This window comes from Pinus tabuliformis, chromosome 2_2 (assembly GCF_031772625.1).
Source record: "Pinus tabuliformis cultivar Carrire ecotype Pingquan chromosome 2_2, CPIR1, whole genome shotgun sequence".
NCBI classification, from domain to species: Eukaryota; Viridiplantae; Streptophyta; class Pinopsida; order Pinales; family Pinaceae; genus Pinus; species Pinus tabuliformis.
The window spans coordinates 1,090,297,280-1,090,322,522 of NC_142300.1; the positions used below are offsets into that span (position 1 = coordinate 1,090,297,280).

A 25,243-nucleotide genomic window follows, 5' to 3' on the forward strand; every position below is an offset into this window, starting at 1 on the left:
CAAATTTGTGCATGTTACTCATTAAATAATAAGTAGATGAATGTTCCTAGTGGATTGAAATCTGATTTTCTTCCATAAAAGTCCATAGATCTTGGGTGGGTAATTGTTGAAAAGTAAGTGCTAGGGCATCACTTTTTAGCCTCCTTGAAGACAACTTCGGCCAAATTTTGAATCACATAGACTCCATAGCCCAAGGGTAAGGCACTAGTCCAAGAAAATTTGGTGGTCACCCTCCTTATCCTTCTCTTTTTCTCCTTTTTTCTAAATTTTGGCCCCTACCCTAGACGGCTAGCTAGGGCTACCTACAAATTGCATTAGAGGGGTGATCTTGCAAAATCGTTTGGATAGGCTACTGCGCTGGTGTCTCCTCTAGTGATCCTCCAAGTTTGGAGCAATTCCCATGGTTGGTTTGTGAGAAAACTCAAGCCCTAGTTGCATCTTTGGAAGTTATCTTGAATGTCTATGGTTGGTGGTCTTCTTGAGGGTCATTTGCACTTAAAACTTTGAGAAATCAATCATTCTTGACCCTTTCCTATCCTAAGCTTGACCTAGTGATCATATTGGAGGACTTCCTCCCATGATTACTCAAAAACCCTAGGTCTCATTTGGGCTTCTTTCTAGGTCCCTCTAGTGGAGCAAAAACCTATTTGAAGAAGGATTATCTTACAAAGCCCCTAGAGAGGTCTTGCCTCATCTTGGAAGTCTTGATCCTAGGCATACTCATTATTTAAATATCCCTAATCCTAGGTCTTGGTCTTCCTCATAGGTCTTTCTTGGAGAGCCCTTAGCTTCTCTTGAAGCATTGAACCCTAATTGAGCCTCTCCTTTGAATGGGCCTTGGAAATCACATCATACCTTATCATTGATCCTATCATTATTGGTGATTTCCCTCATACCGAGACTCCTCCCATCGATAAAATTCCATAAAGTGCAGGGGACACTGACTGAGCTGACAGTGGGTCTTTGTCCCATTTTTGTAATTTGGTCTAGTAGTTGTACCTTAGATACCCCTCATAGGACCCTTGCTAGATTTGTAGCAACACATCCTACTTTGTGGTTGTCAGGGTCATGATCTTTGCCAAAAAAAATCCAACCCTATTCATGCAAACAAGCTTTGCACAATGATGCCATTTGTGAAGATCATGTCACAAATATGGATTCTCTTCCCTGATTGGCTCTTAATGAATCTCAATTCATTCTTTGATGCTTGATAAGGCAAGTAGAATTGATGGTACCCATTGCAATGAGATATACATCTTCTACAACTATTTCATATGTCACACAAGGTCACAAGCAAATGCAAATTTTGATATGTATCTAGTATCTACTTCATAAAATCCGTCTTGTAACTTTCATCAATGTGAACATGTATTTTGAAGATGCTTTCTTTTCGCTTTCCGATCATCCACCACCCATTAAAAGGTGGGATACCATTTGGCACTTAATGGCATGTAACTTGAACCCATCTTGACAACCATGATGGCTTATGCTATTTGATGACGTCCTAGCGAGCTAAGAACATTCAAAGTATGACTAAAATCACTATCTATACACGGCAAAACTTATCTTGAATGGTCTTTCTTATCAAGCTTCAATTGGGCAATTTTTACTCATAACATTACTACATGGTTAGTCAAATTTCTAGGACAATGGTAAATATGTATTTGTATTATGTAATATTGTTAGTTAGGCAAAAAAGGTGACTGAAAACTTGCATTGCCTTAGCATTTGAAATGGTAACATGCGGGTTTATATTTCACATTTTCTTGCCAAAGGCCTTTCACATTTTCTTGCCAAAGGCCATGGCAAGACAGAAAATCTATTAGCAGATCTTCATTTGTTATTTGCAACTTTACTTCATCTTTAGAGATAACATTTGTTGAAATATATTTCAACATGTAAACCGGTGCAATTGTTGTGGTTGTCAAGTTTAGTTCCACCATTTGGACATATCATAAAAATTGTGTTTAGTCTTCTATATCTTTTGTCTCAACTCTTCAAGCCTATCTAGAATAGAATTAGATATTGTATCCTAGTGTTTTTAACACTAGTTGAGAAACATGACCTAGATTATCTCCCATTGTTTATCTCATATACATTACACCCAAGATAGAGGATCAAGCATTTGGAAGGACCTCTTTTGATTTCATCTTTATACATAAATTTGAGAAATGCACTAAGGTTGATGAATATTAAACCCAAAGGGATCCTTCCAATCAGTTTCTTATCATTCTTTTAACTGTCATTCTTATCCTTGCTGCCACTATTGCCAATATTGCAATTATTTTTCTTTTCAATAATGTCCCCCAATATGAAGGTCATGGGATTTTTTTGCTACTATGTACGGTCCATGACTCTAACATCTCACTTTTGAATCTCCACCCTTTTACATAACCTGGAGTGCTCTTATTAGAGACACATTTACAACATATAAGAGATTCTCATCAGCTCTTGGCATGGGCTAGTTGTGCACCCTTCCCCGCCCTTCTAGGCACCAGGCAGTCATCACCAGGTTCTTGTGTTAGGAGACTAGAAGCAGATCATTCCAGAGTTCCTCCCAGGGTTTCACAGTCCGTCCCTATCAGACCTGGACACCCCCCCTCTGGAATATTGTCAGACAGTGAATTGACACCACCTCCATGGTCAATGATCATGCAGATACTTTTCCATGTTCTTCCCCCTTTATGGGTGCAGGATTACCCCTCTCCCTCACATTATGCATCTGCTTCCAATGATATGTAGCCTTTAATCTTGTAATCTTGTCACTTTTAGCCTTTTATCTTGTTGTTTCTAGGTTATGTTCCTACTTACCTCTATCTCTCAGCAGTTTGGCGCTTTTAGCTTATGCTTTACCTTTTAGGATCTAGCTTTTAGGGGTTTCTTTGACACTCCTAAAGTTTGCCACTACTGATTGTACTTACGAGTCCAATTAACCTTCGCTTTGGTCATATGTGTACATTAATAAAATTAACGTATCTTATCTTATCTCCAGCAGCATGGAGATGATTAAAAAGGGTTTCGCACTTAAGTCCACCTTTCATGGCAAAATCAGAAAACCTGTTCAAAACTGGGAGATCGAACGAAGCAGATCGGGTACTCTGAGAAATGCTACGGATGGGGCATTCAGTTCAGGATATAACCAGCTACACTATTCAGATCAATGGGCGTTGCCATGAAGGGAATGGGTTGAGGGATTATGTTATGAAATGGGGACCAGCAAAATCAAAATCCACCTAAATGCAATCAGCAGGTTCGGTTACAGATGTTTACCAGCTACACTATTCTAACAATGGGCAGTGCAATTAAAATTCAATTCTGACTTATGTCCACCAGTGGTCATAACTGGCAATAAAAATCTTCTTTGTAGCCAAAGTGAAGAAAATAGTCCCAAGTCTGAAATCTGTTTTAATTGAACTATATGTAAAAACAATTGCCCATAGCTGACAGAGCATTGAAGTTAATGATCAAACGTTTTGTCATGTTAATTTGCATTGCAAAACATATATGTGCTTTAGGATTACCTTGTAGTCAAGTAACATCTGAGGCATTTTCTTCATGAGTTCCGCCGTATTAGCCCTCCTACACACCAAAAACGGCATACAAATAAGTACTGGATATGCAATGTCAACTACATTTCCAAACACAGATGACTCGCGTGACTTCAAGAGAATAGAACCCATGACCTCTAATACCACAAATATTCACACAATACATACAAATAAACTTACTTTTCGGCGGCGACTCTGTCGCATTTGTGACCCTTCATCTTGTTTCTCATTTCCTTTCTGGGTGGATCGTAGGGCCAATCCCTGTAACAAACGAAAAGGCATATATACGGTATATACACAAAATATATAAATGTGTGGGCATATTTACATGTGCAGAGAAGCGTATAAGTTCTATATTTTCTTACTCTCCTGCTAAGAGAACCTCTCTTCTCAAATGCGCGCGGTTGCGGGCACTGATAGCGAGGGGTTGCCAGTGGCCCTTCTCAAAGTATCCCCACACTCCTTTAGATAATTCGCCTTTGTATTTTTCCAGCTTTTCCCTCCATCCTAATACCTTACTCGCTTTCGCTCCTGCCTTAGCTGCTGATTTTGAAGCCATTTTCAATTTAGTGCTTCCCTGATTGGCCTCTGCGTTCTCTGCTCGGCTCCACGGGAAGTTTATACCATACGAATGTCATACAAATTTTCAACTTCGAGGTTTGTTCGTGCCAGTTTATCATTATTATCGGTATTCGGGTTTGAGGTTTATGCTCTATGAATTTAATAGAAATTTCAAGTCAGGTTTGTTTGTGCCATATGATGTTTTAATTTTCATTAATATTAAGTGAAAGGTTTCGATTTCGATTTAGTGTAGGGCGACTTCGGCTAGGTTTAGGATCAAATATGAGTTTGAGAGTATTTAAAAATGTTATAGTGTTTATAAATGAAAATTTGTATTAAAGAATAATAATATAAATTTAATTAAAAAATAAATTTTAAAGAATAGTTTAAGTGTTGATTCTTTATTTCTAAAGTATTTTTGTTATTAAATATGGAAGGTGAGTGAATTAGTATTTACATTTAATTAGTTGATTTTTAATTTTTAGAGCATTAAATTTACATTAGCATTAGGTCAAACATAAATCATGAATGGGAGGTGTGAGAACAGTGGGATCAAAAAGGGGCGGAGATGGCATGTGCAGCTAGGATTTGTTAGCTTTCAGAAGCTAAGTAGGTCACCGCCACACTGGTAGTCTGCGGCAAAGCAACCTTTGGCAACCTTACTCATGGCCACGGGCCGGCCTTGGTTACCTTGATGGATGGCATTAGCTCGTACCTTCGGGACCTTCGCTGGAAACGACCGAAAGCCCTGATTGAATCCCCAAAAGAGTTCAAGAATGGTGGAGGCCTTGTTTTCTCAATCAAACTTATGTATTGGGTCCTTTCTGCTTCAGACAAAGGGTCACAAAGCACCTGCGAGTTAATATGTGAGGGCTACTGTGCTTGGGTCTGCTCAACAGAGACAGTGAGATGGAAGCTAAAATATGGCGACCGAGGAATTGCAAAAATATCTGAAAACGTTGTTCACGCCGACGCCACTCCCAAACCCATCGATCTGGGCAATAATGGAGTATGCGGACTATCAGAAGCTGTACAGGACGAGGCGGTAAAGCAGCAAATTGTTTGGCGGCATTGTGCACTAGCATTTGAACTTCCATAAGCATATCGATCTCTGCAAAGGCCATGGACAACCTCTCCCCACCTGAAACGAGGCATTCCTTACAAATCAGGACTGGGGATCTTCGTTAAGGGCAGTCAGATGGCAGATCGGCTCAAACACTGGCTAGATCCGGCTGCCTGCAAACCTCCTTCCGTTGTTTTCTATCAGCTAGCAGACTCGACGGTCACGGCAGTGCAGGAGCGGGTATGGGGCTACCGTCAGGGGGCTCTCCACTCAGATCTACCACCCAAACTAAAACAGGATCCCTGCGATGGCAAGATCCATATAAACACAACACTGGAATGGGAAGTACCACACCCAGGAGGACTCCTGGATCCCGCAAGAAGGTACATGAAAACGAACATCGTCGAGCATAATAGCCTAGATAGGCTAAAACAAGAACCAGACAAAGCATTAACATGCACAGAACCATTAGATAGCCCAAACCTGGCGAAGCATGACCTAGATAGAGCACTAATATGCCTAGATCTGTCAAATCCGGGCACATGGGCAACAGATTGAGCCCTTCCTCAGATAGACCCACACTCTACAGAGGCAGACCTGATACAAATTTTCATCAAAACCCTGGAAGGCAGGCATCTTTGCTGGAGGATCTGGAAGGGGAGGAGGATCCAGGATTTAAAGTATAAAATCCAGAACCACCTCGGTATACCAGCATGCAGGCAAAATCTGATCTTTTCAAGTCTTAGTTTACAGGATAACCACTCACTTCAAGATTATGGAATTGCCACAGGCTCGACCATCGTGATCAACCTGCAACTGAGGGGTGGATGCTCTGGAACTAACTCAAAGAGCGTAGGCTCTTTTAAGGATGCAGTCAAAGGAAAGGTCAAAGCACAAACCAAACCAGCACTACTGCCCGAGCTACCAGGGCCCTACATTATAGAACAAAAATATGAGAATCTCGCTCTCACCATCGCAATGCCTGAGGTAAATGATTTGTACAAAAATCTCTATTCCAAAGCAAGTATATGCAGATTTAATGGTTTTTGGCTTAAATCTGATGTTTTGCAACAATGGATATATGTTGCAGGGTCACTAAATTGTGAAATATATTTATGCCCCAAGGGGTTTTTTATAGTCAGATTCACAACAGTACAAGAAAGGGAACATGTCCTCAACAAGGGACCATGGTTCTAGGGTATTGCAAGACTCTTCATGACCCCTTGGTTTCCAGAATTCGATGCCAACACAAAGGTGGTAACAAAGATGCCAATTTGGGTCAGGCTGCACAACCTCCCATTACACTTTTGGCACCATAATGTTTTAATAGCCATAGGGAACTCCCTGGGAGAGTTCCTTAAGATTGACGGGGACAAAATTACAAGGGGAATATTTTCATTTGCTAGGATATGCGTTGAAGTAGATCTCAGCCAGGGACTACCAGACAGCATCACTTTGAATTTCAATAATACACAGTGGACTCAACCTTTAGATTATGAAAATACAGCTTTCTGATGCCATGGATGTCTACAAACTGGCCACCTCCATAGTGCATGTCCACAAGCAAAACAAACCCCCAAATGGAACAAGAAGCAACAAAAAAAGCCAAAAGGATGGCAATATATAGCCCCTTTGAAAGAAGAAGCAGAAACAGCAGAATATAAGGCAGAAATGGATGTACAAGAGGCCCAAAACAGCACACTAAGGGAGGACAAAGAACCCAACAACCCTTTGTAGCAACAAGAATCCCAACTAATGGAAATATCTGGTAACAAGCGAACTCATGCATCAAAAGGATCTGATTCTGACAAGGACTCTCTCATAAGTACAAATGAAAATCAACTATCCATTGTAACCGCCACTCCCAACACTGGAGGTTGGTGAAAGGTGGAAAAAAAGAAAGGGAGAAAAGACTAGTTTTTTATATTTTGCTTTTTTTCTTTGTATGTTTTCTATGAAAACAAGGAACCATATGCATATGCTTTTAGCATCTACAACATGTAATTTTGTCTTTATGAATAAAATTACGATGTTTTCCAAGGTGAAAAAAAAACATAAATCATTATCACATTATATCAATAGTAAACAATATCATTCAACAATGCATGATATCAAGATAGTACACAAGGGAGTGGAGTCTCTTTCAAGTTAGGAAGTTCTAATTTCCAATATTTACAGCATCAATCGAAGGAGCCTCCAACCTGAAGGACGCTCCAATGCCTTGATTTACCAACTCCAACTAGAAGGGCACTCCAATGCCCTAGTTTACCAGCTCCAATTGGAAGGATGCTCCAATGCCTTAGTTTAGCAACTCCAACTGGAAGGACACTCCAACGCCCTAGCTTTATTAGCTCTAATTGAAAGGATGCTCCAACACCCCACACAAGATCCAACCTACCCTAGCACCACCCTGTCGCCCTGAAGTGTTCTCAAGCTCTAACTTGAAAGAGACTCCACTCTCCCGTCTTGTACTACCATGCCACCCTTCAATTCACCACAATAGCCTATGTTTCAAAATTTTCAGATTGGATCCACCTATGCTCTATATCAATACAAAAGGAACTACAATACAATATCTGCTCATCAATCATATCAGCTCTGCTCAAACACCATCTATAACTGACAAACCCTCAATATCTAGATATAACCATCAATAACAAGTATAGGCTCATAAACAGTCATACATCATTAGATGATACAATCTCCGCTCTCCAAAATGTTGCATAACAATGCCAATTTCAAACCCTAGTAGAAACAACCAAAGATAATTCGTATATCATGAAAAATCAAGGATCGACCCTCACATTGTTGCATGTATGTTCCAGGTGTACAATGATGTCCCAATCTTCAAATATGACAATATCAATAATAACACAATTGAATCAACATGTTGCATACCTCAGGTTTGAAGTGTATCATTGATATGTTGAGTGCTTTGTCCTTTAAGATGTTCTTTGTGCCACTGATATGGAGATGAATACTACAAATAATGGTGAGCCAACCTTTATCATCCTTTAATTTTAGAACCTTCTCTTAATGTTGTTGTTCAAGCCTTGTAGCATATACCAACCTTGTAGTGTTCTATTTTTTTCCTAGTATAGTTTTTTCACTCCTATCAAGGGTGATTTTTGATGAGTTATATATATGACAGATTGATCACTTGATTGAGGAATAATGTTTTATATACATAGTTATATTTCCTTTTATGTTTATGTATGGCAGATTGATCACTAGATTGGGGAACAATGTTTTATATAGTTATATTTCCTCTTATGTGTGGTATCTTTGATTATCTGTATTAGATGGTTTTGATTAAGTAAATGTTATACATATGTTTCTCTTTTTTCATCTGATTTATGAAGCAGGTGTATGACATGGATGGTGATCCAAGATTGAGACACATAGACCCATGGATGCTCATGGTTATGTGGAATAGATGGTTAATTATGATTTATGGATGATACATGATTTGTGTGATTATATATGTCTAATATTGTACTAAGCAGGATGTGGTAGGGTACCTAGTCATTTTCCAACAAGGATGTTCAATTATGAATGACTATGGAAGTAATTTCTTCAAAATGATTGTGGAAGTCATGCATCATTCTCGGTAAAATGTGATTAAGTTAATTTCATTATGAAATTCGTTTGATTACTTTGATCTATGATATTGTAATATGTGTAGGTCTTTGAACAAGGCCTTATCAGCAAACCATCAGATGGGTAAAAGCTCGCAATCGGTACCATAAGGAGAAACGCAAAGTTTCAAAGCACAGTAGATGAGAGGGCATGGAAATTAGGGTATGAAGTCCTAAATCCAAGAAAGATAAAGACGTGGAGTCTTGTATATTTAGGGTGTAGAGTCTTGAATATTTAAAAAGGTCAAGTTGTGGAATTTGTAGAATTTCCTGCAAATTCTCTACAAATCTACCTCTGAGATCTGTGTAGAAAATTTGACTGTAGATTAACCCGATAATGCAATATACCAAAGCAAAATGTTATAATCTACTTTTACTATCAATTTGCTTTGCAAAAGCTTAAAGATTGAGCTGAATCAGAGCTGAACACATATAACCATAAGAAGAAGAATCAATGCACATGAAACACAGAAAATACTCAGGGGAAAGCCTCAGCTAAAAACCCCACTATCTGTATTATCATACAAGGTGGAAATACATCAGAATTATACAAAGCCTTAGCTCTCACAGCTAGCCAGCTCTCAGTAAAATCATCCTGAATGCTCATAGGCAATCAAAGCTTCTCACAAGCCTTCTCCTCTGCCCTCCAAGCTCCTATTTCCTTGCGCAGTTACCGCTGGGATGATCTCCTTCACCCATTGTAACACTGCTCTCACACATTGCTCTTACACACTGTCAGAACTGCGCAATCCTCAAGGAACCTTTTCTTGACTGCATGGATGAGTTTCCTTTATAGGAAAACACATGCAACTGATAGTAACATGTCCTTGACATTTAGCTCAACTGGATCTTTCTCTGAATAGACATGCATGAGTTTCTGATGAGAGAATCTTCAGTTATCTGGAGTACACTTGTTGAGTGCATGCATGCATCAACTGACTGATAACTCATTATTAGTTCCTCAAACAGTATGGAACTAATTTAACTGGACTTAACTCAGTAAAGTGAGCTAAATAATTACAACTCAAATATAACTTAAACGATCTCCTTAATTAAGGGATAATCTCCTTAATTTAAGGGATAACTCTTGCATGACTTCAGAGAGACTTCTAACTTGAATTTCTCTAACTAATTAATCCATAATGAATTAATTAACTATTTTTCAAGCAGCTGGTGAGACTAAATTCGATTTTAATTCACAATTTTAATTCAAGGACAAATTAAAATTGGAATATTTTGGATTCTATTTTTATCATTTCTTGTTGCTATTTTCAACGGAATCTTGGATCTTTGGAGTAGATCAAGGTGCGGAGTCCTCAATCTACTAAGGCACGAAGATGCATGAAATAGGGTGCAAAATCCCTATTCTCCAGAAGAAAAATACCACTCATGGATTAATTTCCTTAAATAAAATTTCATTATCACAATTCTGGAATGACTTTATAAAAATAGAAAGTCATGTCCAACATCTCAAGCATGACATTCCAAAAATAGTAAATCACCTTGCATAAATTGGTAATCAAGAAGAGTTGAAGAAAAACGACTTAACTTATAGTTAATCAATCCTGGTAGTTCAATCTTGATTGAATCCTCAATATTATTAATATTATTATTTTTTATGAGACTGTGATATTATTGTTAAAAATGAATTACAAGTCAAATTTATCTCCTCAATCAATTCACACATCTCCTTCATGACTCTCATGCCTTTATGTAACTCTCTCTCTCTCTTTTAAATAATACATTACACTATATTTTATGCACTCATCAAAGAATAGCATATTCATTTTCACTCATTAAAAATATGTCATAAAATATTCCTCTTACGCTCTCTTTAATGCATATGTTACACTCTCCTTAACTAAGGCATGCTTACCTTTCCCTAATGACATAAGTTACACTCCTCTAAATGGAATCCAATGCATGCACATTACTCCTCCTTTATGACAAGAATTGGTTGCTCCTCCTATATATGAGTCTCATGTATTCTCACTTGGGGGTGGATTATGATGCCAAGAGTGGAAGAGACTTGAGGAAAATAGTGAGAGGGAGAGATATGGAGAGTAGCCAATTATTTCCAAAATAAATCTGAAATTCTTACTAAAATCCTAAGATCTCTAGCTATTGAGGTTGGCCATGAGTGGTATTGAGAGGAAGTGAAAATTTGCTTCCTTAGTTTGCCTTGCAAATCTCTCTATTGTTGTCTTTTGGTACTGCTTGTGAGCTTTTGCAGCTCAGGGGTTCCAGGGGGAGAAGTTCTTCCTAGATATGGTTGAGAGGGTGGTTCACAATGCGATTGGTAAGGATATTGGAGTTGGAGCATACTCCCATTTTTTTGAGTTGTAAAAATTCACTGCCGGGTATGTTGACAACATTATATTGTGTTTTTTTTGTAGTTCATTACATGGCTTTTGCTTATTTGGTTTTTTACTGAAACTTAGATGTATATCAAATGTTGCACACTAAATGTTGAAGGAATTTTGCAATAACTATAGTTTATTTTATGTAAGTTTTGTTTGTACAGTTTCATTGCAAGTTGATTTGCATCATGTCTTAATGGCTTAAGCATTCATCTACCATGAGTTTTATGAAAACATATTAATAGCATAAATTTGGTTTTTCCTTCTCTTTTTACAGTTGTAGATAAGTTTGCACATTATATGTTTGACAAAAGTGATAAATGAGATAGTAGGAATTTGTTTTTGGTTGTGGTTTTAAATAATCGCGTTTCTGGGCATTTCTGTTTTGATTCATTTTAACTTCAGGGGGTATCTGTACCTTATGACCATGTCACCCCAACTTTGATTTCAAAAAACAAAGTTTCAAAATCTGGTTCTTTAATCTGCTATATTTTACAGATTTGTTGTTGCTGCCTGGTGGTTTGTTTTGTTGTCTTTTTTTTAGCTGTGATTTACCTGGTAATCTCTATTTATGAAACCAGTCTATTATATAAACTTGGAATTCTTATTTTAAAGTCTCAATGGTTAATACATTGATAGTTTAAATAACTTGTGACTGCTTGTTTGATAGTTTAATAGTTAGCAGCTTGTTTTGTGACTGCTAACCGTTGTTCAAAATTCTCCAATGGCTGTAGCTACATCGCTGCGAGCTATTTGTAAAAATTCTTAAATATTTATAGTCATTTATGTGCCTAAATTTTTGTATATGCAGCAATGAAGATGGATGACAGTTCTACTTATGTATTAGGTTCACTTATTGGCATTACTGACAATGAAAAAGAAGTTATGTAATCTTAGATTCATGTTAGTTAATTGTGGTGAAATCGCCTTAAGGGTTATGGTTGTAAGTGTTTGACAAAATGCCTCAATGGTTGTACATTTCATGCTTGCAAACTATTTGACATAATGCTTCAATGGTTGTAGCTAATTACATCTACGATTCGTCTATAAATATGACTAAGTGAATTTAGGATTTGCAACCAAGGTGTTTATGGAAATATCTCAAGAATAAGCATGATGATTCCATTGAATTAAAAATCCATGTAACGCAAACTGGGTAGGTGAATTGTTGTAATTGTTAGCTCACATATGAATTCATAATAATTTGAAACCACTTCTTTAGAAGTTGAATTATCTCGGTCACTCTTAAACACTTTTAATTGCAATAGAATGAATAATTAGCTTATTGGAAATTGTGGTTTGTAAAGATTGATATTATTTATCCCACTAAAGACTTTATCATTTAATTGTGATTTTAAGACTTGTGGTTGTAAGTTTTGGATCTTGACGAACCATGACCCTGTAGCTTTAATGAGAAGTTTAATATTACCATGGGTTAGTTATTTAATAAAAATTAGTGTGTAGTGTAAAGAATACCAATAAAAACTAAAAATAAAAATATAGATATATGACTTTGCATTAACTTTTACGTCTTAAAAACTTAAACTTAAAATAAAATAATATCGCATTTTGAGTCAGCCTTAGTGTAATATTGATGGTTATAGTGTCCCTTCTTGGTGAGATCACTTTGATGACACTTAGAGAGGGTGATTTTGATATAGTAATATAATATCATGCATGACAGACTTATGTACACACTTATATGTTATAGACTTGGTTTGGGTCACCTAGTTGTTGTGTGCTTAGGATAATATCTATGGTTGTGTGTATAATAATTGATTTTGGTTAAGAGCATATTATCAATGTTTTATCTTTTCGTATCCTAGCTTGGGCATGGATGTATGACATGGATGGTGATTCAGGATTGAGACACATAGATCCATGGATGATCATGGTTATGTGGAACATATGGTTAATTATGATTTATGGATGATACATGATTTTTATGATTATATATGCTGAATCTTATATTGAGTAGGATGTGACAAGGGACATAGTTATTTGCAAACAAGGATGCTCAAATTATAATGACTGTGGAAGTCATGATACATGATTTTTATGATTATATATGCTTAATCTTGTATTGAGCAGGATGTGACAGGGGACCTGGTTATTTGCAAACAAGGATGCTCAAATTATAAATGACTGTGGAAGTCATGATACATGATTTTTATGATTTTATATGCTTAATCTTGTATTGAGAAAGATGTGACATGGAACATGGTTATTTTCAAACAAGGATGTTCAAATTTTAAATGGCTGCGGAAGTCATTTCTCTAGAACCAAAATGCTTGTGGAAGTCATGCACAATCTTTGGTAAAATGTGAATAAATGAATTATGAAATTCATTAATTCCTTTGATCTATGAGATTTTGATGTGTGCAAATCTTAGAACAAGGCCTTACCAACGAACCATCAAATGGGTATGAGCTCACAATCAGTGCCTTACGGTGAAGCGTGGAGTTTCAAAGCAGAGTAGATGAGAAGCCATGGAAATTAGGGCACAAAGTCCTAAATCCATGAAAGATAAAGACATGGAGTCTTGTACTATACTAAAATGTTTAAGGCGTGGAGTCCTGAATATTTAAAAGATCAAGGTGTGGAATCTTGGATCTTTAGAGTAGATAAGGGCGCAGAGTCCTCAATCTACTAAGGCACGAAGATGCATGCAATAGGGGTGCAGAATCCATATTCTTTTGAAGAAAAATACCACTCATGGGCATCTTAGTGATGAATTTCCTTAATAAAACCTCTTTTCTAACAATCCTAGAGTGACTTTCTATAAATAGAAAGTCATGTATAGCATCTCAAGCATGACTTTCCAAAAATAGTAATTCACCTTGCATAAATTGGCAATCAAGTATAGTTGAATGAAAATCACTTAACTTATCATTAATCAATCCTAATAGTTCAATCTCGAATTAATCCTCAATATCATTAATATTATTATTATATTTTATGAGACTATGATATTATTATTAAAAGGGAATTACAAGTCACATTCATCTCCTCAATCACTTCACACCTCTCTCCATGATGACTTTCATGGCTCTATGTAAATCTCTCTCTTTTAATAATACATTACACTCTATTTTATGCACTCATCAAAGAATGGCATATTCCTCTTACACTCATTAAAGACATGCCATAAAAGATTCCTCTTGCACTTTCTTTAATGGATAAGTTACACTCTCCTTAACTAAGGCATGCACACCTTTCCTTAATGGCATGAGTTACACTCCTCTAAATGGAATACAAGGCATGCATATTACTCCTCCTTTATGACAAGAATTTGTTGCTCCTCCTATATATGTGTCTCATGTGTTCTCACTTTGAGGGAGAGGGAGGTGCATTGTGATACCAAGAGTTGGAGAGATTTGAAAAATATTATGAGAGTAAGAGACTTGGAGAGTAGCAAATTGCTTTCGAAATGAATTTGAAATTCCTAAACTAAATTACTAAGTAGCTCTACCTGGTGGAGCTGATCATGGGTGGTCTTGGGAGGAAGTGAAACTTATCTTCCTCAACTTGCCTTGGATATCTCTCTACTGCTATATTTTGGTATTGTTTGTGAGCTCTTACAGCTCGGGGGTTCTAGGGGATATGGTTGGGTGGAAAATCGGATGGTTCAAATGAATTGGTTAAGGGATCAAAGATGGATCATATTCTCAATGATTGGAGTTGAATATCTCTTCAGGGATAATTTTTATTGTCCTAAAATTATAGTATAGCTTTAGCATAAAATAAAATGTAGAAATTTAAATTGTTGTAAGATTTTTATTTGGTTTAAGCTTATGTTATTTGGAATCTTATTGGATACTTGAAAATGAAGACTAAGAGTGGTCGATATGAATGGATGTTTAGATCTCAAGATGTTATGGAATTATTATTGGTGTATTCTATTGTACTAACATTGGTATTGTAGCATTTGAGAAAGGAAAGACAAATATCGTTGAAGGTAATGGCAATAAAGAAATTCCAAAGGACTTGGGTAAGAGTTCATGAGTTACGGTTCTATTTCATGTAATTGCAAACATGTTTTAGAAAGGGTTTCGGGATATTTTACAAAGTGTTTGTCAAAATCCGGGAATGAGAAATGTTATTGTTATTTTTATCATTATGCATGAATAAGTGTTAACTTGCAACCTACCAGAGCAGGAAATGGATGCATATCTAAAATATACCAAGAGGATTCACTAGATCAGTCGTTGAAATAAAAATGTTAAAAAAGAAACAAGATGGAAGACGAGTTTTAAAGAGAATCATTGAGGTAAGTTTCAATCATTATGTATTGCAATAGTTCAAGATGCTTGCCATGGGTTTGTAGAAATGATTGAATGAAAATAATGTTTAATGAATCTCGAAGCCCTTCAATTCACTTATAGTGGATGAAACAATTTGAAAGGTATTTAGACAATACATAAGTAATTATAATTTAATTATATTTGTTATTTGTTTTGCATAGTTGTAGATTCAATCTTGCATGCCATCTGTTTGACAAAAATTGTAAATGAAATTCCTGGAATCAACATATTTGCTAGTTTTTAAACATGAACCTTTTGCATGGTTTCGTACCGATTCAGGACAACATCGGGGGGTATATGTGTCATTAGGACTTGTAACCCCTAATTTGATTCCAAAAAAACACTTCAAAACCTAGATCGTAAATCTGAGCGATTTTGCAGATTGCTGCAACCAACTGGGTGTGTCTGTTGCCAAGTTTTGGGTGAAAGAATAAGATGATTTAGTCATTGTTTTAATATTTTGTCATTTGAAGAATTAATATATAAATTTTATGATTTAAACAGGTTGAGGGAGAATCTTATATTTATGTCAATTTTCCTTAAGAGATTGTGGCTTCCAAGTGTTTGACAAAATGCCTTAATGGTTGTAGATTTCATGTTTTCAAAGTGTTTGTTAAAAGGTCTCAATGGCTATAGATTGCATGCTTGCAAAGCGTTTTTCAGAAGTCCTCAATGGGTGTAGTTTTTAGATTGCATGCTTGCAAAGTGTTTGTCAAAACTTCAATGGATGTAGTTTTTGTGCATTCAAATTGTTAGGGTAAATGTCCTACTTATTGTAGCTTTTATGCACTAGAAAATTTATGAATATGGATGTAGCTTCCTATGTCTACAAGTTTTTCTATGAATGTGAAAATGAATTTAATAAGTTGTTGAAGTGTGAATAGAGAATAAAACAATTGTTACTTTTATTATCTAAAGCTTTCATTTAAAAAAAGGTTGTTGCTGGAAACAATTTTACAATGACTAATTTTATAGGAATTTGTGCAAATTTGCATAATAAATCGCATATGAGCTTCATGTATTCATGGGTGCATTCTTGTGCTTCAATTACTATAGAAAACAACTACTTGTGCCCAATTTATGCAGGTCCATTGTTTTACTCGACATATTTTGAAGAATAATATGCTTCTGAATTGGTAACATCAGTTTCTCTTGCTGCAACATTCATTGTACAATTCTCACGATTGAAGCATTAGCTTAATAATTGAGATTGGGAATTTTAATTGATGAATTTGGAAATTTTGTTGGGTCAATATATTTTGTGACATTAAGAGAAAGTTATCCCCAACTTCTCGTGTTATATTCTTACATTGAAATCACTGAAGGAACATGATTACATGATAGCTAAGTTAGTCATACTAAGAGTAAAATAAAATAAAATTGAGTAATAGTATTCAATGTGACCTTTACTTCTCTATAATATTGATGGTTGGTAAGGTGGGACCTTACATATGGTATCAGAGCTAGGTTAAAACACTAGGGCCTAATTGGCTGACATGTTTGCTTTTAGGTTGATGCATGAATGGTTATTTTGCATGCATGTTGAATTATTGTGTATGTTGACTTTGAAGCATATTGGTTGCATAAAGGATATTATTATTATTATGTCATCTAGAAACTCGTGAAAGAAAAGAAATGTCTTCTTATATTCCTTTATATTTTTGTTAAGACAAATTATAAGAAATATGATAAAGGACTTAAAGACATGTTGGGAAAGGATGTGCTTGAGAAGTTGGGGTTAAACCCAAGCATGTGAATGGTTTGATTTTCAATGGGTGAGTGAGATATGTGGAGTGGATGCATGGTTGCATATATTTTTAATGCATCATTATCAATGTGATATGGGCCTACTAGTCATCTCTACTAGTTGAAATTGTATCTACCAAGAAAAATATTAGCCTAATATAAACTATAGTATGATGGTCTTGGTGTGTATTCTTTGGGAATGTGTAACAAGTGTAAGGAAAAGATTCAATTAACATGATGATTGAGTTCGTCATGTTAATTTTGATTCTTTTCTTACCTACACTAATGGAAACTCAACAGAAGCTACCTTGAAGGATGTCACTTTTAACTGTGAATGTAGATTCAAGAGTAATGTATGTGCATTAATTTGTTGTGTTAAAATATGATTTGGGAATACATTCTTAATGAGTAAGAATGGAATTCCTATGATTTATTTGACATGATTTTGTGTAGTTTGGGTTGACTTTATGCATCAAATAACTTGAAATTACTCAAATACTAGGTTGAGGTATGACCTTCCTAATAAACAAGAGGCTTAAATGACTAGTGCATGAAGGGTTGTGGAAGCCATTTGAAGGAACACTTGAAGGTTATGTTTTCCCTAAGTTATGTATGGGTGTGGAATCCATACTAGCATATATATATATATATATATATATATATATATATGAGTTGATGTATGGGTGTGGAATCCATACTAGAATATATCTTTGAGAAAATGTATGGGTGTGGAATCCATACTAACATATATATATGAGTTAAGTAATTCTTCTGGTTAGAGTGAACAAAAATATTATGATGAAATCTCATAGACATGATTAAGGAGGATTGATTACGTGTAATTAAAGTTAAATGGATATAGATCCATAACATGAATTTGCTTGAGATTTAAATCCATTATTTTATTTTTATTACAAATGAAGATACTAAGATTGGTATAGTGAACACCATTAGGTGGTTTAGAATGTTTGTAATAATTGATTTTGATATATGGAGTCAAGTGTGAACTAGGTATCTATCCTCTAGTATTTTAATTATTTTGTATGTGTTGGATTTAGGTAGAATTAAAATGATTTTCAAATGATTGAAATGTAGAAAAATATTATTGTGATAAGTTGATGAAATATCTTTTCTATTGGCTCAAGACAAATTAGGTATATGAAATCCATAATAGTCTCTTTAATTATTTTGTCAGTTGAATATTGGTTGAATTCTATTTAACCAAATTAATTAGAGAAATTATGAGGATTGAACTCATTAACTACTCTAAACTATTGCTAGTTAGGTGATCGAGTCAAAATTCATATTGTTTATGAACTTGATGAACTACTTTCTTGGAATTTGATTAACTTGTAAATTGTTAAGAGAATAACATGTTTAGAAGATAAACATTTTATGTGGTGAGAACTTTGTTTTATTTGAACTTAAAGAAAAAGGTATGTGATTAATGAAAAGCTTAGTTGAGTTCTTGTTTTACAATAAGAGATATTTATTTTGAGGGAGAAATTGAAGGAGAGTGAGATCACATTTTGATGAATTGTAATTCTTGCATGATTTAGAAGCCTAAGATGATTGTATTATATGTGGAATGGAAGAGATTGAAGGATTTAGGACTTTTGTTCTTGGATGTATAGTTGTATGAGTAGTTAGTAATCCTGCAAAAGGTTATAATCTTTTGAGAGGTAGTAAAAAAAAATTATCCTTAGGCTAGAAATGTCTTTATGATAGTCTAAATCTTAATTAAAATCAACAAGATTCTTCATAATTTGAGAAATGTATGGTTTTCATAACTTGTTTTTTTTGTGTGCTTGTATTAATAGTAAGGAATAAGACGTGAAACCAAATGGATTGATTCATTATTGAATAGAAATCACGAGTGATTTTATAGTGGGAAAACAAATTGACTTATAGTTATCAAGATAGATTTAACAATATAGATATTCTATTTGTATAATTACGAAAGTTGTTCTCGATTACAAGCCACTTTCGAAAAGATATATTTAATTATTTTTTGATTGAATATCTTCTAACTGAATCATTCATAATTGATTCTCAAGTAAGAGAAGTGAATAATAATGAAGATTATGAGAATTAAAGGAATGGTTTATAATACAAAAGTGGGTCAATGAGGACTGTATGGAACCTTAGCTTGTTAGTTTAAAAAAATTGTGATTTTTCCTAAAGAGTAAGCATTTAGTAAAAACTATAGGCAGGTCTTAAATATTTCGATTGCAAGAATGTCTTATGGAATGAAAAGGGGAAATGTGGATTGAGAAGACATAAATTAAGTGAGATGTAAGAGTGGGCTTTATATATGACATCATGTTTTGTTGCATAGTTTCACTAGCAATTGTATGTGGATGATTTTATGCTTCTTGTATGCAAATTTGATTGTGAGATGGGATGGACCATTATTGTTTTTTTTTTACAACCGATGTGTGAGCTATTTATAGCTTGGAAAGCTCACCGTACTATAGAACCAAGAATATGACACATGTAGGATTCATGTAGACTATGAAAATAAGAACATGTAGAATATAAAATTATTATAGATATCTTAATTAGATGTCATATAAATTACAGAAAATAGTATTTTGATATGGTACTATAAATTTTATGGTTGATTTTGATACAGAAATATTTGGCATTTTATATAGAAACATGCATAATATGGCATGGATATATTTTCTACTTGATTAAGAATGGTATGTTTCGGTGTTCATGGAGTTGCTTCGAATTTAGAAAAAAATAAACTATGGTTTGACATGAAGAAAAAGATATCAAATACATATACATAAGGTTAACACCTTAGTGATAGGAGAATAAAAAATAGCTAAGTATCTCATGACTATAGGAAAAACTTTGGGCCAAGTTTAGCCCGAGAGGGGGAGTATGTAGTGTCCCTTCTTGGTGAGATAACTTTGATGACACTCAGAGAGGGTGATTTTGATATAATGATATAATATTATGCACGACAAACTTATGTACACACTTATATGCTATAGACTTGGTTTGGGTCACCTAGTTGTTGTGTGCTTATGATAATATCTATGTTTGTGTCTATAAGAAATGATTTTGTTTAAGAGCATATTATTGATGTTTTCTCTTTTCGTATCCTAGCTTGGGCATGGTTGTATGACATGGATGGTGATTCAGGATTGAGACACATAGATCCATGGATGATCATGGTTATGTGGAACATATGGTTAATTATGATTTATGGATGATACATGATTTTTATGATTATATATGCTTAATCTTGTATTGAGCAGGATGTGACAGGGGACCTAGTTATTTGCAAACAAGGATGCTCAAATTATAATGATTGTGGAATTCATGATGCATTATTTTTATGATTATATATGCTTAATCTTGTATTGAGCAGGATGTGATAGGGGACCTAGTTATTTGCAAACAAATATGCTCAAATTATAAATGATTGTGGAAGTCATGATACATGATTTTTATGATTTTATATGCTTAATCTTGTATTGAGCAAGATGTGATATGGAACGTGGTTATTTTCAAACAAGGATGTTCAAATTTTAAATGGCTGCAAAAATCATTTCTCTAGAACCAAAATGGTTGTGGAAGTCATGCACAATCTTTGGTAAAATGTGAATAAGTTAATTATGAAATTCATTGATTCCTTTGATCTATGAGATTTTGATGTGTGCAGGTCTTGGAACAAGGCCTTACCAACGAACCATCAGATGGGTATGAGCTCACAATGAGTGCCTTAAGGTGAAGTGTGGAGTTTCAAAGCATAGTAGATGAGAAGCCATGGAAATTAGGGCGCGGAGCCCTAAATCCATGAAAGACAAAGATGTTGAGTCTTGTATCTATAATAAAATGTTTAAGGCCCGGAGTCCTAAATCTTTAAAAAGATCAAGGTGTGGAATCTTGGATCGTTAGAGTAGACCATGGCACAGAGTCCTCAATCTACTAAGGCACAAAGATGCATGCAATAGGGGTGCAGAATAATTATTCTTTTGAAGAAAAATACCACTCATGGGCATCTTAGGGATGCATTTCCTTAATAAAACCTCTTTTCTAGCAATCATAGAGTGACTTTCTAAAAACAGAAAGTCATGTCTAGCATCTCAAGCATGACTTTCCAAAAAATAGTAAATCACCTTGCATGAATTGGTAATCAAATATAGTTGAAGGAAAATCACTTAACTTATCATTAATTAATCCTAATAGTTCAATCTCGACTTAATCCTCAATATTATTAATATTATTATTATATTTTATGAGACTATGATATTATTATTAAAAGGGAATTACAAGTCACCTTCATCTCCTCAATCACTTCACACCTCTCTCCTTGATGACTCTCATGGCTCTATGTAAATCTCTCTCTTTTAATAATACATTACACTCTATTTTATGCACTCATCAAAGAATGGCATATTCCTCTTACACTCATTAAAGACATGTCATAAAAGATTCCTCTTACGCTCTCTTTAATGCATAAGTTACACTCTCCTTAACTAAGGCATGCACACCTCTCCTTAATGGCATGAGTTACACTCCTCTAAATGGAATACAAGGCATGCATATTACTCCTCCTTTATGACAATAATTTTTTGCTCCTCCTATATATGTGTCTCATGTATTCTCACTTTGAGGGAGAGGGAGGTGCATTGTGATACCAAGAGTTGGAGAGATTTGAAAAATATTATGAGAGTGAGAGACTTGGAGAGTAGCCAATTGCTTTCGAAATGATTTTGAAATTCCTAAACTAAATTACTAAGTAGCTCTACCTGGTGGAGCTGACCATGAGTGGTGTTGGGAGGAAGTGAAACTTATCTTCCTCAACTTGCCTTGGATATCTCTCTACTGCTATATTTTGGTATTGTTTGTGAGCTCTTACAGCTTGGGGGTTCCAGGGGGAGAATTTCTCCCTGGATATGGTTGGGTGGAAAATTGGATGGTTCAAATGAGTTGGTTAAGGGATCAAAGATGGATCATATTCTCAGTGATTGGAGTTGAATATCTCTTCAGGTATAATTTTTATTGTCCTAAAATTATAGTATAGCTTTAGCATAAAATAAAATGTAGAAATTTAAATTGTTGTAAGAATCTAATTTTGGTTTAAGCTTATGTTATTTGGAATCTTATTGGATACTTGAAAATGAAGACTAAGAGTGGTCTATATGAATGGATGTTTAGATCTCAAGATGTTATGGAATTATTATTGGTGTATTCTATTGTACTAACATTGGTATTGTAGCATTTGAGAAAGGAAAGACAAATATCGCTGAAGGTAATGGAAATAAAGAAATTCCAAAGGACTTGGGTAAGAGTTCATGAGTTATGGTTCTATTTCATGTAATTAGAGACAATTTTTAGAAAGGGTTTCAGGATATTTTGCAAAGTGTTAGTCAAAATCCAAGGATGAGAAATGCTATTGTTATTTTTATCATTATGCATGAATAAGCGTTAACTTGCAGCCTACCAGAGCAGGAAATGGAAGCATATCTAAAATATACCACGAGGATTCACTAGATTGGTCATTGAAATAAATATATTAAAAAAAAACAAGATGGAAGACAAGAGTTTTAAAGAGAATCATTGAGGTAATTTTCAATCATTATGTATTGCAATAGTTCAAGATGCTTGCCATAGGTTTGTAGGAATGATTGAATGAAAATAATGTTTGATGAATCTCAAAGCCCTTCAATTCACTTATAGTGGATGAAATGATTTTGAAAGGCATTTAGACAATACATAAGTAATTATAATTTAATTATAAGTTGTTATTTGTTTTGCATAGTTGTAGATTCAATCTTGCATGCCATCTGTTTGACAAAAAATGTAAATGAAATTCTTGGAGTCAACATATTTTCTTGTTTTTAAAAATGAATCTATGCATTGTTTCATACCGATTCAGGACAACATCAGGGGGTATCTGTGCCATTAGGACCTGTAACCCCCAATTTGATTAAAAAAAGACACTTTTCAAAACCTAAATCATAAATTTGGGCGATTTTACAAATTGTTGCTGCCAATTATGTGCATTTTTTGCCAAGTTTGGTGAAAGAATAAGATGATTTAGTCATTGTTTTAATATTTTGTCATTTGAAGAATTAATATATAAATTTTATGATTTAAATAGGTTGAGGGAGAATCTTGTATCCATGTCAAATTTCCTTAAGAGATTGTGGCTTCCATGTGTTTGAAAAAATGCCTTAATGGTTGTACATTGCATGTTTGGAAAGTGTTTGTTAAAAGGCCTCAATGGCTGTAGATTGCATGTTTGCAAAGTGTTTTTCAAAAGTCCTCAATGGTTGTAGTTTTTAGATTGCATGTTTGCAAAGTGTTTGTCAAAACTTCAATGGATGTAGTTTTTGTACATACAAATTGTTAGAGTAAATGTCCTACTTGTCACGCGGAATAAGTCGATCTTGCGAACAAGATAGACCTTCCTAGAATCTAAATAAGACCTAATGACAAGCAAACCAACCAAACACTATCTTTCTCTAAGTATGCTTTAATAAACAATGGCAAACAAGTGTTTTTAGGGCCTACCTTAGGTCCAACGCAAGTTTGTGGATGCCCTCGCTCCTTCGATCCAAATGAGGTCCTTTGTCGCGAATCTGCAAACACAAACAAGGCAAACAAATTAAATAGCACCTGAAAAGCCAATATCATAAAACATATTTAACATGAAAGTCAAGGAGTTCATGAAACAAATAACATGAGATACTTGTTGAGAAAAATGAGTTTGATTGTATTAATTCAAAAGAAGAAGAACTTTACAACCTTTACCTTGACGTTGTACAAGCTCCTCCCAGGGTCCAGCAAGAAGTCTCCTCTACTTTGACAAGTTTCACTCACTCCCCAATGAAGCCAAAAAGGTATGTGATCTCTCCTCTTAAGCTCAACTAGGAAGTCTTGATTTCACCAGCATTTACCCTAAAAAATGTTCAGCTTCTAACCTCTCCAGCAACCAGCCCAATGCCTGTATTTATAGTGCAATAGAGGGAGGTTACTAGGTCCTCCTTCAAAGGGATAAAGCCCTCCTTCAAAGGGATAGCTCCTCTCATCAAGGGATTAGCTCCTTCTCTTTTGGGATGCATGAACCACCTCAGAGCGAACAATCCACGTCAAAATTCCTTCTAGAATCCTCTAGAATTAACCCAAAGTGAGTTTTTTAAGATAAAACTTGCGCCTTTTGACTTTCACAGGGGTCCACACCCACACCGTTAGGGATAGAGCGGGCAGGTCCGCAGTTTTTGTAAACAGAAGGTGCGGGACCGCAGGTGATAGTGAGAGAAAGTGCGGAACCCGAGTTTCATTGATTTTCAATGTCTTTCTCCCATTTTCAAAGCTTGACTTGAAGAGCTGAGGTCTGAGACTTGCTTAGGAGGACAGTACAAGTGATGATAGACCCATACTGACTGCAAATAATCATGGTGACGATATTTTTGTGTAACAGATTGCCCCCTAAAGTGTGAAGTCTGTAGTAGATGAGGATTTCATTTATCATTTAGGAAGAGTGAAGTACTTTATCATTTCGAGGATCATATTATGGAGAGCCTGGTTGGAACCTGTAAAAACATTCAATGCAAGATATATATATGAGATCATATCATCGCTGAGGTAGGTATTCCCATACTCAGATCAAAACTGACTAGAAAACTAACTACTGCTCTGATACAAGAATGATCTTGTAAAACATCACAAGTATAGACTCAGGTGGACACAGTATGGACGCATCCATCTATTTATGAATAGCCCATTATATAATGAATACAAAATTCCTTGCAGCCTGGATTGTGGAAACTAGATCCAGGGTCTTCATTTCTACTTCCCGAAATAGTATGATTCTATCCATGCGAATGAATGTGTTGATGTCGAACATGGTAGAAACCACTTGATTACCAGTCAATGATGTAAACTGTTAACAAGTGTGAGAGAAACCACCAGTGATGTCAATGGCTCTCAAAGTACCTAGTACAATCCATGAGATGCGAATAAATGTGTTGATGTCGAACATGTCACGGAATCCTTT

The 25,243-nt window shown here is 35.2% G+C and overlaps 1 protein-coding gene across 1 annotated transcript in view; it reads right to left on the reverse strand.

Moving 5' to 3' along the window:
- The window catches only part of LOC149197189 (tyrosine sulfotransferase-like protein), a 40,969-nt gene extending 36,708 nt beyond the window's left edge, over positions 1 to 4,261 (reverse strand). The window contains exons 1-3 of the mRNA XM_089403872.1: positions 3,914 to 4,261; positions 3,729 to 3,809; positions 3,522 to 3,579 (exon numbers count right to left, since the gene is read on the reverse strand). Coding sequence (XP_089259998.1) covers positions 3,522 to 3,579; positions 3,729 to 3,809; positions 3,914 to 4,107 — 333 coding nt within the window. The 5' untranslated portion in view covers positions 4,108 to 4,261. The remainder of the gene's footprint in view (positions 1 to 3,521; positions 3,580 to 3,728; positions 3,810 to 3,913) is intronic.
- Positions 4,262 to 25,243: the final 20,982 nt, after the last annotated feature.